Raw genomic sequence first — 12,886 nt, forward strand, 5'->3', positions numbered from 1 at the left:
AAAATTACGTTCACATTTCAAAATTATTTGTCGTGAATAGTACCGACCGAATTGTTACCCTCATTTTTACAAATTTAGTATCCCCTTACTTTTATTTAAAAAAGAAAATTTTCGTTCTGTCTGCCGACTGAGCGAAAAAATATAAAAATCCTTGGGCCCCCCCCTTTAAGTTTTAGTTTTTTATTGTGGAAAATTTGACCGCCGCCCTCTGGCGACCGGGAGCCGGGGGTAAAGAAGAAAAAAGGTTTTTTTTTTCAACCCAGCCCCCCTCCCGCAGCCTAGTTCTTCCAACCGACATTTTCTCTGCCCCCCCATTTCTTTTTTTTTCCCAAAAAGTTCTCCTCCCAGAAAATAAAAAGGGGCTTTTAAATGGATGACAAGAGTTTTCTTCTTCTTCCATCTCCTATTTTTATTATTCTTTGACCATCACCAGATGCAAGAAACGGAATTGAAGAGGAAGAAGGTCATTCTAGGTCGTTCCCACCCACCGGAATGTTTTTTTCCGAACCATCCCGAAAATGACCATCATGTTTTTCCATTGCGTCATTAAGGTCATCTTCTATGGAAAAACGTTTACGCGGAAATTGGGGGAATAAATTGGAAGTTCCCAAGGTTGTTGTCGAGAGGACTGCCGTTGTCATGACAACTTGTTACCGTTCATAACAAATCCCGCGGGTTTTGCTCTCAGTCGGCCATTGAAAACCAAGTTCCACGATGAAATTTTGGGATAGTTTTTTAACGTGGTTGAAAATTAAAAAGAAAGAAGCTAATATTTTAATTGTAGGTTTAGATAATTCGGGAAAATCGACTGTTGTTCAATATTTTCAATCGGGAGGCAAACGAACGGAGGTGACTGTTCCCACCATCGGATTCAAAGTGGAAAAGTTTCAAAGTAAATTGTAAAACATTTTTCTCTATTTTAATATTGTAAGTTTAATTTGAAAATTTAATAGATGCCGGGTTAACTTTAACGGCATTTGACATGTCTGGCCAATCAAAATACCGGTCGTTATGGGAACGTTATTACAGTGATTGTCACGGCGTCATTTTCGTGATCGACAGCAGTGACACCATGCGGATGGCTGTCGCTTCCAACGAACTTTTACTCATGATCCAGCATCCGGAGATGGTCAAAAACCGTTCAACAACAACACCAACAACTGGTGTACCTATTTTAATTCTAGCCAACAAGAGCGACTTGCAAGTGGCCATCCCGATCGGTCAGGTAAAGAAAAAACGGTCATGGCGCCGGACATTTTGGAATTTTCTCCTCCTACTTTTTTTTTTACTCCGTCACACAAAAGAGAAGGAAGACCCTCTGTTCACCCGGTTGAGGGAAATTGTAGAAGATGGTTGACTCTCTCACGTGATAAGGTTTCCCTACCACCACCCCCATCGTATATTCCAGACAATTCAGAAGCATCTCGGGAAATATCCGCCATGTTGTTTTCGTGAAGCGAAAGAAAAACGTTGGGAAACAACCCCCCCTTTTTTCTTTGTGTGTGTGTGTGTTCCCGGAGGCTCTATTTCCACCGAATCTTTTTGTTGATGAGGGGAGGGAATCGGCCCGCTTGGCGGGATTGCACGTAGGCTCGTCTACCCACCATCTGCTGTTGTATTTCAATCTAAAAAAGAAAAGGGATATGTATGATGAAACGATCCCCCACCCCGACCCTCAGGCTGACGTGATGTAACAAACGGTAACGGTATAAAATACGTCATCGTGAATTGCTTCTTTTTTCAAAAAATATAAACCGGTATTTTATTAAAAAACAATCAACCGTATCGATGATTGCAGGGTTAAATAACCAACACCTGTTTGATTGTTGCCAACTTGTTGATCTGGATAAATAAGTACATTAACAAATGTAATGAGCGCCCCTACCAAAGAAAAATTGTTATCTTGGATAACAAAAGAAAAAAGCACTCGGGAGTTTCATTGACCCTGTGCGTTGGCTAAACGTCAGCAGCCCCCCCTTTCCACCACCACCCTCTTGGGTGTATGGCGAAGATTTAACGAAGGTCAACTGCAAGGTCATTTTTTTTAAAAACCCCAACCAAAAAATATTTTGTTCCCAATCAAAACAAAAAAACAGTTAATCGGCTTATTACTCAGGTAGTAGTAGAACGCCATGATAGTTTTTAAAAACAATAAAATATTTTATCAAATTTTTCAGATTCGTGCCGAGCTGGGATTGGACGAAATTGACACACACCCCATCCATCTTGAGGCTTCCAACGCTTTGACCGGTGTCGGCCTACACGCCGGACTTGAATGGCTATCTGACCAGATTATTAAATTAAATTTTTAAACATAATTTTTCCAGCTCCAGAGTGTGTGTGTTGTATTTCTTTTATGGAATGAAAGAGAAAAATTACACACTCGAAAAAAAAACGATAAATAAAATATGAAATTGATAGCAGCAGAGCAAAAGGTGCACACTCACACATTGAAAATATTTCTCCTCGTGATTATTGAAAATGCCCAAAGTATAATTGAAAATAATGAGGAAGCTTGAAATTTTTTTCCTTCCCGAAATTGAATATTAATTGTTTTAGAGCCAGTTAAGGGAATACGACTGGAGATATCACGAAACACAGCCAATGACGTGTAATAACAATAAGCTTTTTTTGTTGTTGTTGTTTGCAAGTGTGTGTGTGTACCATATATGCCAGAAGTAAAAGGTGGGGGAGAGCAGAAAAATAAGAATCGGATAAATGGGGGGCATAATTCACACAATTATTTTTTTTTGTTTTGTTTGGGAGAACAAATATTCAGAGATAGCAAAATTAACCAAAAATTTCCATCTTCTGCACTTGGTTTAGATAAGAAAAAAATTTGACGTTTCCCCCTAATTGACTTTTTTTTATTTATCAAAGAGTTGAACGCCATATTCAATGGGGGGAGTCACGAAAACGGAATAGCCTTTTTTTTTCTTTCTTTGTTATTTAGTTAGCATTCCTGAATTGTAATCTGGTTAGTGTGTCTTTTGCTAAATTTCCTACTGTTCCTCGTCACCAAGATCGTGACGGACTTTGGAAAAGTCAAAATCTTCACCAGTGCCACGACGGTAAACATCCAAAACGTCCAAGCAGGTCGTTTCAAAATGAGTGGTGGCGTCGTAAGACTTGGAAATGAAAACTTGCGAATCACGACCATCTTCTTTGGGAGTGTAAAAGTCAGTCACCGTCAAAAACCTGCGTGACATAAAAAAATTTAATGAGCAAAAAGCTGAAGTTTATAACTTGCAAATAATAATTCATACTTTTGCTTGATGGGACCGAGAAGATCCAAAGCCGGTTTGATTTCAGCTTCTGGGTTATTGGTCTCTACAGTGGTAGACACCATAGCGATGAACCAGCCCTTGGCGGCCACTTGGTGCGTGTAGCTGACCATCGATATGTAAATATCTATACAAATATTTCAATTAACCATCGACAAAGGAGGAAAATTACAAATAAAAATTTTGAATACCCGAATTGCGGTTGACTTGCTTCTGTGGAATGATAATTTGAGTGGAGAGAGCGTCCTTGGTGTTGGGAATGGGATGATCCATCAAGCAAACACAACGGACCACCTTGCTCACCTGAAATATTCAAATTGTTAAAATTTCTATCGTCTTTTGTTATTAAAAAGATCACCTTTTCGACGCGATCAGGGACATAAGTAGGGTCACAATAGAGTTGCTTGCACCGGGCCATTTCTCCACCAGACTTGACGCCGACCACCTTGCCGCTCTCATCGTAGACGATTTCGTCAATGGGTTTATCCAGCATATAAGTACCGCCGTAAATTGCGCTGAGACGGGCGAAACCTTGCGGCAATTCACCCAAGCCGTACATCGGATACAGGTACGGCGATTTGCCTGTAAGATTTCAACAATGACGAGTTAGCGGAATTCTTTTGGCGAGTAGCACATGATCAAAATGCGTATGAGGTACCGTAACGGGCCAGCGAATCCGAATAGAGCTTGATGCGCCGGATGGTATCGTAACACGGCTTGGCTAGATACTCGTCATCCCGGTGCAGGGCTAAAGCGTGACCGGTAAAATCGGCCGTGTTCTTATCCAAGCCAAACTTTTCGTACACCTGGGCCATGTTGGTGTTGTTCGGGTCGACATCCTTCCACGTCTTGGGGTCATCCTCACGATAATCTTGAACAAAGACTAGGAAGTTCTTGAAGCGGCGTTTTTCAAACATGCCCATCAAATCTACAAAGAATAGGCTATTAGTTATCAGAGAAAGTTGGATTGAAGGGTGTGACAGCTAAATTACCCGAAGCAAGAGCTTCCCTCTCATCCACAGGGACCTTGGAAATCTTTCCACCTTTGTAGACGTAAGAGCCTTCGACTGACTTGAACTCCAAGTAACGGGTGACACCCGTGTGGATTAGTAGCTTGACCAACTGACCGTTGGCCATCAAGAACTTGGGGATCAAGTCCACATTCCAGTCCCTTTGAACAATCAAAGAAATGTGTGATTAACATTTGTATGAGAATACAAGTTGGAGAAAAAACACACCTTCCTCTGCCATAGCTTTCATTGGGAGCTGGCGCCTCGTACTTGGTGAAGAGCTCCTCCAACGGGGTGATGGAAGCAGATTCTCCTCCATAGTACTTGTTCCGGTCCATGTGGAGAACTTTCTTCCCCGAAACAGACAGCATACCGCTGATGATGCATTCCTATCGATCAAATGACCAAAGATTAGAAAATAAATAATAATAAACGTCCAAGATGGCGGTGCCGACACGACAAGAGCACCCCCCCTTCGACTTTGGGCTCACCGTTCATCGACCATCTCGGCCAAAGTTTTTAGCAATTAAAAGTTAAAAAATAAAGGGTTGACATTTCATTTAAAAATGAATAAATTATTGAAAAACTGACTCACTTTCAGGCCTGTTCCAAGGACGATGGCATCGTATTCTTCATCCATGGCGAATGACAGGAGCAAGTCGACAACGGGTTACGGCAGAAATAACACTGCGAGGGGCGGTCCGGTTTCGATGCAGCGTTGCCAGTTTTTTGGAAATCGCCGGGAGAAAAAAGAAAAAAGAAAACGAGGAAAAAGAAAAATGTCACGATCGTAAAAATGAATGTAACGAAAAATTGGGGAGAAATCGACTTTCGATATAAAATAAACGGCCCGTATCAATTGTCAACGTATATCCCGGAATCAATTAAATTACACACACACAAAAATCTATAATGAATAGAAATAAAGAGTGATCAAGTTTTTACGGCCAATCCTTAATAACAATATATTTACAAATAATTTTTTTTTTTTTTTTCAGTTTTTTTTGTGGCTCGTTTGTCATTTCCACACGTGTGAAAATTGGCTTCTCAGATGATGACGCCAGCCCGAGAGAAGCTGTTTCTTTCGATGTTGGGTAAATCGTTCATCCGTGACTTTTGTGCGCCGCAAGCGCACGCACACACAGTCTAGCTATAGCACATCAGCCACCACAAGAAGCCAGCCAAAAAGAATAGTATATACATACACACACTATATAGGCGCACCGGAACTTACGGTTTATTGGTTTTTAGTGTCTTGGTGTTTAGGGGATGAGATCCAGCCAGTTCCATCATCCGTACCGCGTTCACCGGTTAACGGATCGTAATATTACAAGCCGTCTATAAGCTTGTTCTTGTTGTATCAACCACACACACGTGGAACACACACACAGAACGAAAGTTGTTGCTATAAAACACCCAGCACCACCCGGAAGATAAAAGCCACCGGTACAATGGTGATTCATTTTTTAAAAAAATAAATGTATAGATTATCTATTCAATTGAGGTTGTCATGGCGACCTTCTTTGGGGTTGTGCAGGATGCTGAGTTATAAGATAGAAAAATTACATCTCTCAGAATGTATCGCTGGCGGAGGGATTCCACACATTCCTAACCGGTGAAACACACATACGAGTCTGTACTTTTATTTAAATAAACACAAAAGAATTCTTTTTCTTTTATCGTCTGTCCTGTCTAACCCGTCCCACTTTTTTGGGTTCGCCGCGGGATCGGGACTCTGCTCCTCCGGGGTTTCGAAGAAATCTATTTATATGCATAATATAACATTATTCATCTTTTGGTTGAAAATCATCCGATCAACATTTTTCCAAGTTGGCCAATCGCATTTGCAACAGCTGTTTTTGTTTCGGGATTAATATCACGGCCAATCGATGAATCAGTATAACGTTGCGGGTAGCAGCAGCAGCAGCGGACGAACGGGTAATTTCATTTTCATTGTCTGGAACATGTAAGAAGGTAGGAGGAGGAGGAAAGAAGACGAAAAAGAAGGAGGAGCTGTACATACCACCACCAGCAGCAGAAGCAAAAAGGGGGATATGACCCAGCTTCGTCAGCGGCAGGTGGGCTTCATTCACTCACGTGATTTCCCGCCTTCAACAGGTGAATATAGTCTCTCTCTCCTCCAGTCGCCGGTTAGTTAATTCTTCAGATAGTCTCCAACACGCGTGCAACTCAGTTTCAACATTCCAGTCGCTCCACCAAATATAAATCAGCGGGGTAAGTCTCGTATAAGAACATTTTTTCACGATCGCATATTAAACCAAATTGGTTTTAATTGCCTTTATTACTACTACTACTACTGTAAATGGTGCGCTTAGTGAGTACAAAAGAAACATTTTTCGGCGTGAAATTTATTGGCGCAATTTTATAACCAGATGATGGCTCAATTATTTCAACCAATTGCATACATCTATTCATCTTCGTTTTTCTTGTATAATTCACGAACGAAATTTGGCGTTTTGCTTAAGAAAAAAGGTTTTTAGTCTACATCATGCCAATGTCAGCGGTAATATGATGGATGAGCAAAAATGAAATCATCATCTTAAATGAGCAATAGTTTAGCCTCTCCGTCAGAAAAATAGCCCTGCAAGTTTTAGACCCCACCCCTGCCATCACTCTTGTTTGTCGTGTAATCAGGGAGCATAGAGCGAGAATGCGGTCACACTTGCCGTGTGTACACACACCTTTATTAAAGTAGGTCATCATCTACATTATCTGCTACCAAAGAAAAAGAAAAAAGAGTTAAGGGTTACAAAAGAGAAAGACCCAGGTGTGTGTGTGTGGATGGGGTTAATAGCCGCGTCATCTTCCCACGACCCAGCAGCAGCAGCAGCCGGGTCCAGGGGCTATGTATATTGGAATGTGTCACGTGAAACTTTCCTTTTATAGTTAAGATTTATATGTAGATATTATTTAAATTTTGTATTTTTTTCGTCTGATGTACAGGTATAATATATAAGAGTTAATATGGCGAGACCACAAAATCATTTCCTCATTGGTCTCCTAGCAGCAGCCGCCTACCTGTTATCGGTGAAAAACCCCTGGAAATATTGTATAAGAATCCAGTTATACTTATATATAAATATCTGGCAATCTATTCAGCAGGTTGATGGTGCGGATTTACGAGAGTTAAAAGTCCAATGTTCACGCTCGGGTCTTACGGTCCATGTCAAATTCGATGGTCCCTTCTACGGGATTGTCTACTCGCAGAATTATTACCAAGTGCCTCAGTGCACTTATGTGACGTCAGACAACAGCCAGGGCCGCACCTCTTTCAGGTAAGTTTCCGTTTTTTCTTTTTCTTTTCGTGATAAACGTCTGGACCATCTCACAACAACGATATATATCGGTTGATCCGCTCTCGTGAGTTGGCCAAGGGAAAAAGGCAGCAGCCAGTCAGATAACAATAAGTGAAAAACAACGGGATGTCGGCTGATGCGCTTCTTTGCCCCGTGTACAGACAACAACAGAGAAGAACAGAAATGTTTTTTCGCTCGTAACGGCGTCTCTCTCAGTCGTCTAGATATACTGTAAATATTGAAAAAAAACCTTGAAAAGGGTTGGTAACTTACCAAAATGTCCGACGTGTTCAACCAGCCGGAATAGGCAGCGGGGGAGGTCCCACCGTGTTCGTTCATCTCTAAACCGATATCGAGGAAAAGAATAATAACGTATTATACCTAAACATATGTATGACAGCTAATATAGATTGAAAACCGGTCGGGAATCTAAAAAGAAAGTTGTGTTGATTTAGTTGGATACGAGTTCACGTTGAATATAGCGGCCGGTCAGGTTTATACTACTTGATGGAATTCTAGATTATTCAAACTAGCTATTTGGTTCATAATTATTGCGGTGTGATGGCCTCTTTTCGTGATCTGAATAATAATATTTCCAGACGTGATTTGATCATTTTTTCCGATTGATGTACACACAAATTTGGTTTGTTTTGCGGCCAGTTTTAACGTGCCACAAAAAGGTTGCGGAACCGTCAGCCAATCGGGTTACAAGAAGTCCAACAATGTCAACACGTTCCAGCGATCGTTGGACGTCCAGCCGGCAGCAGCAGCACATCAGCTCGAAAACGAGGAAATTTCATTGGAGAATACCATCGTTATCCAGCACGATCCCGACTTTCAAGAGGCCGGAGATACGGCCCGCCGTTTGCGTTGCGTTTGGGGCGCCCATTCGCTACAGAAATCCGTCAACGCCAAAATGCCCGAAGTCTACCAACCCTCGACGGTAAATATATAAATTACTAGTAGGCCTATTTTACAATAGCGTGACCCAGTTAGCCACTGATATGTGTGTGTGTGGCCTCTGTGTGTGTTGTACACACTTCCCCCCCAATCACCGCGTTCCGCTTCTATGAATGAATTAAAGACTTTCAAGACAACAATCTCCCCGCCTTTGGGGAAATAATATACTTTAGACAAGATTCTTTTTTATTTTATTTTACCAGAGTAGTATATATATAAGATGGTCATCTGCGGGCTGTGGCCGTCTGGCACTAACAATGTTACGCTCCAGCGTCTTTTACTTCCGCTTTTTTACAGCCCAGCGTCTGCTGTTTTTGTAATAAGCAGAGAAACTCGTTTAACTTATATATTTCACAATTGGCCGTGAAGAATGTTTTTATCTCATTTCTGGCATGTGCTGCTGCGAAGCCTGTGGCGTCGTGATCGTAATTTTACACGGCCATTTGCCTTTTTGTATTTTTCGCGTGGTGAAACAAAACACGAGAGATCGAGACTTTAAATTATAAACGAATAAAAATGGACGTTTTATGAATGTTTAAAATAATAATTTTTTAAATATTTTTTTTTTTTTGTGAAAAAGATTACGGTAAAGTACGATTACCGAACCGTAAACCAGCTGGTGGAGGTCCAATCGGACAGACGTGGACCACTTAGCTTACCGGCCAGAGGTTTCATTAGCAGTTCACCGGCCCATTCATCCCTTGTCATTTACTTGAAAAGTTTGTAGTTTATAATTTGATTCCATTTCTCAAAATTTCATTTCGCGGAAATTATTATGATCAGATTCAGGTCAGCGATTCGATGCCAATGTCCTGTCGTGCACTTATTCCGATGGCCACAAGGGTGAAACTATCCAATTGACGGATGAGGAAGGATGTTCACTCCGTCCCGATTTGACGACCGTCTTTTACAAACTCAAAGAAACTACCAATCCCAATACTGATTTAACCCTCTACACTTACTTCAGGGTAAAGACAATTTCAAGCTACTTTCACCTCGTCTTCCTAATTACACGAAATTTGAATATTTTTAAAAAATTGATTTTTCTTCCAGGGATTGAAAGCGCTCCGTGAAAGTTATTTTTCCATTACCTGCAATGTGGAGATTTGTTTCCCTCGATGCAGCGAACGTTGCCGCAACCGTCTTGCCTAATACTCACATTCTATCTCTTCTTTTTTAAATTAAAAAACTAATATTAAGGCGTGAATGCTGTGCGTGAACGGTTGCTGCTTGCTTGTGCCCCATCATCATTGGAAGAAGAAATAATCAAGTTACAACAGCTAATTATTAGTACACCAAATAGTACATTTGTAGTAATTAATATAAGAAAAGGTCAAGCTGGATTTGGCTTTCTTAAAAAAACATGTGGCAAAAATTAACACTATTAAACACCTTCTTTAATTATATTCATCTTTTTAAAAAAATTGCTTTTTTTGTCAAACTGATTTGCATTTTTATGTTTTTTTTTTCCCCCACCGAGTTTGACATCGTTTTAGCATATCTATCGGCCTATTTGCTTATTATGTATTAAAAATGAATCGAAAATACATTACCCATGTTTTGAAATAATAATCTCACCCCGCCTAGTTTTTATAAATGAATAAAACGAATTCACTGACCTTAGTGAAAAAATATACTCAGGTCGTTACGGAATTTGTGTGAAACTATTTTTCGAGTTAAGCTTTATTTAACGGCTAGGAGGAAAACGAGAATATTATCAAGGAATCGTTTTTCGTAAATGGCATTATTACACCAAAGATTACGATCGCACGGACCTGGCAGACTTTTCCCATTACCGCTCTCCGATTTTTAATTGTCGAACGAAATCAAAGGCGCCAGACGTTCATTTTTTTTTCAAGTCCCGAGGATTCACGATTCAGTTTTAACGACTCAAACAAAAATAATTCACAAGGAGATCGACCTCGAAGCCATCTATCGGTGCGAATGCGAAAAATCTATTTGATAATAATAATAGACTTAAAATCTATCAGATATTGCCGAGTTTAATATTCTTGAGGTACAACGTATTTTCCATCGAGGTATCGAGTCATACGAGAGAAAAACAAAAATAAAGAGAATCAAATGACTATATGACTTAATTCTTTGTTGTTTGGCTGGGGGCAGACTATGCCACTAGGAGAACCGCTGTGGAGTGTTGGAGTAAGCGGGACGGAGTGGTCCACAATACGAGTCCTCCGGTGAAGGCCACGATTGCCATAACAATGTAGCGACCCCATGGACGTCGCCAGAAACTTTGATCTCTTTTATCGCGATTATTGTTCTTCTCCGTGATCAAATCAGCTGGAACGAATTCAGATTTATCCTGAACCTATTAAACAAAATAGAAAAAGGATTAGGTTGAAATTGATCTCATTGGAATGAGGAGAAATTCAGACCTTGTCGAGATAGAGTTTGAGGAACTTGAGCTGACTTTGTAATTCGTTGATTTGTTTCATGGCGTATTGTGTTTGAGCGGACAGAGCGTGGACGGACGCAGTCTAACAATTTAGAAAACGAGAAAATGACTGGATATTTTAGTTCAATAGTCTTGTTTTATTAACTTTAATTTACCTCCATTCCTAGTTGGAGGATCCTGGGTTTGCGTTGAATTTGATCGCGAAGGTACGCCACGCTGGCCAACATGTACCGTCCGTGAATGGCTAAATTACCAACGAGCGCGGTTGCTTCGGGACAGCTAAAAAAATGATAGCACCCACAGAAGAACATGATCGTCACGCAATACTCTGTCATTCATGATTCATGGGAACAAAATGTAGTACCTGAGGTATTTGCTGTATTGTATGGCGGGTAAGCTTCCACGCTCCCACTCTTTGGTGTGGATTTCTTTGACAGCGCTCAGCAGTCTCGTTCTGTAGCCAACCTGTAATAATGATCATGTAGCTCGTTATTGACTATGTACGTCGATGGGAAATGAGCGAAGAGCAACTTGCTTGAGTGATGCCCATTCGATCTAGGTCTCCATCGTCCATGAGTAGGAAAGAATCGTAATTCATCTTGTGCTCGTAAAAATTTGGTAGGAGGCACGTCAAATCCAGTCCCATCAATACCGTTTCCAGTTCAGTGACTGTGGCAATCGAGTCGGTGGATGGCGGAGGGGCTGGCGCCGGAGATTCTTGCGGTTTCAGTGTTAGATCCAAAAGGGCCGCCACGTCTTTGTGACCGGCTATCAGGGCAACGTCAACGGCTTTCTGTCCGCTTGTAGACATCAGGTTAGTATCAGCTCCTTTTTCACCGTGCTCCAAAAGAGCTCGAACGACGGCTCCGTCTCCCTTATCGGCAGCCCACATTAAAGCCTAACGGAAAAAGGGTATACATTTCTGAACTGTTAAAGTGGGAAATGGTTGAGAGTAGACTTACACTCCAACCGCGATGATCCTGCAGATCAATGTTGATTTCTTCCCTTCTAAGTAATGTTTGAACTATTTTGAGCCTCTTTTCTTTGCAGGCAAACATCAACGGTGTCACTTTGTGCCTCTCTGTGGCATTGATGTTTGCTCCATTGGCAATCAGTATCTCGACACACTTGACCAAATCATCTTCAACTTCGTGGGATGAGGCACAGGCAGCCATGAGAGGTGTGAAAAGTTCTTTGTGGAAATTTGGATTGGCTTTCATCTCCAGCAGATATTCTGTCACTTGCCATCTACCGCAGCTCACAGAATACATGAGCGCTGTCCAACCTGATCTCAAAACTTGGCTGACGGAGACACCATTCTCTACGTAAGACTTGACTGTCTCAAGGTTTCCCTTCATTGATGCTATTCGAAAATCGTCCAAATCCACTTCTGATTTTCTCACAACCTGCGTAGTAATTGTGAAATCAGAAAAAAGAAATTTAAAAAAGTATCCCATATTATGTACCTGTGCTGTTGGTACAGGATTGGACGGTGGCCGGGCCCTCAATTTTGGTAAAGGTGCCGGTGCTTCAAACATTCCAAAGTCATCATCATCCGATTCCCCATCAGAAAATCCAGCGGGACGACCAGCCATCTTTAAACCCACGACACAAAATTAAGAGAGCAAAAGAGTGACAAAAGAAAACGAAGAAACTAAGCTACTTAGTGCTTCTAAAAATAACTAATTTTCGTAATAGAATGCACGTGCATCTAAAAACTAAGAAGCTGAACCCAAAAAAAATCAAAAAAAGATACACATTTTAGTCTGCTTAAAGCAGCGTTGCCGATTTGCATGAAAACAAACGTTCTACACCTGAAGGCGTGCCCGCAGGCTGCAGAACAACATGCACGAAACTAGCGGCCGTGAAAGGACGTCACGCACGGTGCCAGGTGTCCCC

General features: G+C 41.2%; 4 protein-coding genes across 5 annotated transcripts; 2 read left to right on the forward strand and 2 right to left on the reverse strand.

Annotated features, from left to right (window-relative positions):
• Positions 1–676: 676 nt before the first annotated feature.
• LOC124337174 (ADP-ribosylation factor-like protein 6) lies at positions 677–2,362 on the forward strand. Its single transcript, XM_046791264.1, has 3 exons — positions 677–892; positions 954–1,225; positions 2,178–2,362. The coding sequence occupies exons 1-3, from the start codon at positions 715–717 to the stop codon at positions 2,310–2,312; spliced, it is 585 nt and encodes a 194-aa protein (XP_046647220.1). The 5' UTR covers positions 677–714; the 3' UTR covers positions 2,313–2,362.
• A 101-nt stretch (positions 2,363–2,463) lies between these two features.
• On the reverse strand, positions 2,464–5,043 carry LOC124337041 (rab GDP dissociation inhibitor beta-like). Its single transcript, XM_046791055.1, has 8 exons — positions 4,890–5,043; positions 4,523–4,683; positions 4,277–4,455; positions 3,943–4,212; positions 3,643–3,866; positions 3,476–3,587; positions 3,267–3,411; positions 2,464–3,198 (listed from the first exon to the last, which is right to left on the reverse strand). The coding sequence occupies exons 1-8, from the start codon at positions 4,932–4,934 to the stop codon at positions 3,003–3,005; spliced, it is 1,332 nt and encodes a 443-aa protein (XP_046647011.1). The 5' UTR covers positions 4,935–5,043; the 3' UTR covers positions 2,464–3,002.
• A 1,331-nt stretch (positions 5,044–6,374) lies between these two features.
• LOC124337111 lies at positions 6,375–10,629 on the forward strand. Of its 2 annotated transcripts, none has more exons than XM_046791164.1 (7): positions 6,375–6,529; positions 7,259–7,342; positions 7,415–7,590; positions 8,272–8,554; positions 9,152–9,290; positions 9,355–9,539; positions 9,625–10,629. In XM_046791164.1, the coding sequence occupies exons 2-7, from the start codon at positions 7,280–7,282 to the stop codon at positions 9,721–9,723; spliced, it is 945 nt and encodes a 314-aa protein (XP_046647120.1). In that variant the 5' UTR covers positions 6,375–6,529; positions 7,259–7,279; the 3' UTR covers positions 9,724–10,629. The 2 variants fall into 2 exon arrangements, with proteins under 2 accessions (XP_046647120.1, XP_046647122.1); XM_046791166.1 differs by having other exon boundaries at positions 7,418–7,590.
• On the reverse strand, positions 10,558–12,739 carry LOC124337023 (ankyrin repeat, SAM and basic leucine zipper domain-containing protein 1-like). The gene is made up of 7 exons (XM_046791032.1): positions 12,454–12,739; positions 11,950–12,393; positions 11,523–11,885; positions 11,352–11,452; positions 11,143–11,266; positions 10,968–11,069; positions 10,558–10,900 (listed from the first exon to the last, which is right to left on the reverse strand). Exons 1-7 carry the CDS (start codon positions 12,580–12,582, stop codon positions 10,697–10,699), a joined length of 1,467 nt encoding a protein of 488 aa, XP_046646988.1. The 5' UTR covers positions 12,583–12,739; the 3' UTR covers positions 10,558–10,696.
• Positions 12,740–12,886: the final 147 nt, after the last annotated feature.

This window comes from Daphnia pulicaria, chromosome 4 (genome assembly GCF_021234035.1).
Source record: "Daphnia pulicaria isolate SC F1-1A chromosome 4, SC_F0-13Bv2, whole genome shotgun sequence".
Lineage (NCBI taxonomy): Eukaryota > Metazoa > Arthropoda > Branchiopoda > Diplostraca > Daphniidae > Daphnia > Daphnia pulicaria.

What these genes read in the sequence shown, in the direction of transcription:
- LOC124337174 (XM_046791264.1), top strand. Translation starts at nt 715, where the DNA reads ATGAAATTTTGGGATAGTTTTTTAACGTGGTTGAAAATTAAAAAGAAA. An exon ending in CAAAGTGGAAAAGTTTCAAA is followed by an intron (nt 893 to 953) that starts GTAAATTGTAAA and finishes AAAATTTAATAG; the next exon opens with ATGCCGGGTTAACTTTAACG. An exon ending in TGGCCATCCCGATCGGTCAG is followed by an intron (nt 1,226 to 2,177) that starts GTAAAGAAAAAA and finishes CAAATTTTTCAG; the next exon opens with ATTCGTGCCGAGCTGGGATT.
- LOC124337111 (XM_046791164.1), top strand. Translation starts at nt 7,280, where the DNA reads ATGGCGAGACCACAAAATCATTTCCTCATTGGTCTCCTAGCAGCAGCC. An exon ending in CAGGGCCGCACCTCTTTCAG is followed by an intron (nt 7,591 to 8,271) that starts GTAAGTTTCCGT and finishes TTTTGCGGCCAG; the next exon opens with TTTTAACGTGCCACAAAAAG. An exon ending in CCTTGTCATTTACTTGAAAA is followed by an intron (nt 9,291 to 9,354) that starts GTTTGTAGTTTA and finishes TATTATGATCAG; the next exon opens with ATTCAGGTCAGCGATTCGAT.
- LOC124337041 (XM_046791055.1), bottom strand. Translation starts at nt 4,934, where the DNA reads ATGGATGAAGAATACGATGCCATCGTCCTTGGAACAGGCCTGAAA. An exon ending in TCCTTGGAACAGGCCTGAAA is followed by an intron (nt 4,684 to 4,889) that starts GTGAGTCAGTTT and finishes TTTGATCGATAG; the next exon opens with GAATGCATCATCAGCGGTAT. An exon ending in GAGGGAAGCTCTTGCTTCGG is followed by an intron (nt 4,213 to 4,276) that starts GTAATTTAGCTG and finishes TATTCTTTGTAG; the next exon opens with ATTTGATGGGCATGTTTGAA.
- LOC124337023 (XM_046791032.1), bottom strand. Translation starts at nt 12,582, where the DNA reads ATGGCTGGTCGTCCCGCTGGATTTTCTGATGGGGAATCGGATGATGAT. An exon ending in AGGATCATCGCGGTTGGAGT is followed by an intron (nt 11,886 to 11,949) that starts GTAAGTCTACTC and finishes TTTTTCCGTTAG; the next exon opens with GCTTTAATGTGGGCTGCCGA. An exon ending in TCCTCCAACTAGGAATGGAG is followed by an intron (nt 11,070 to 11,142) that starts GTAAATTAAAGT and finishes CTAAATTGTTAG; the next exon opens with ACTGCGTCCGTCCACGCTCT.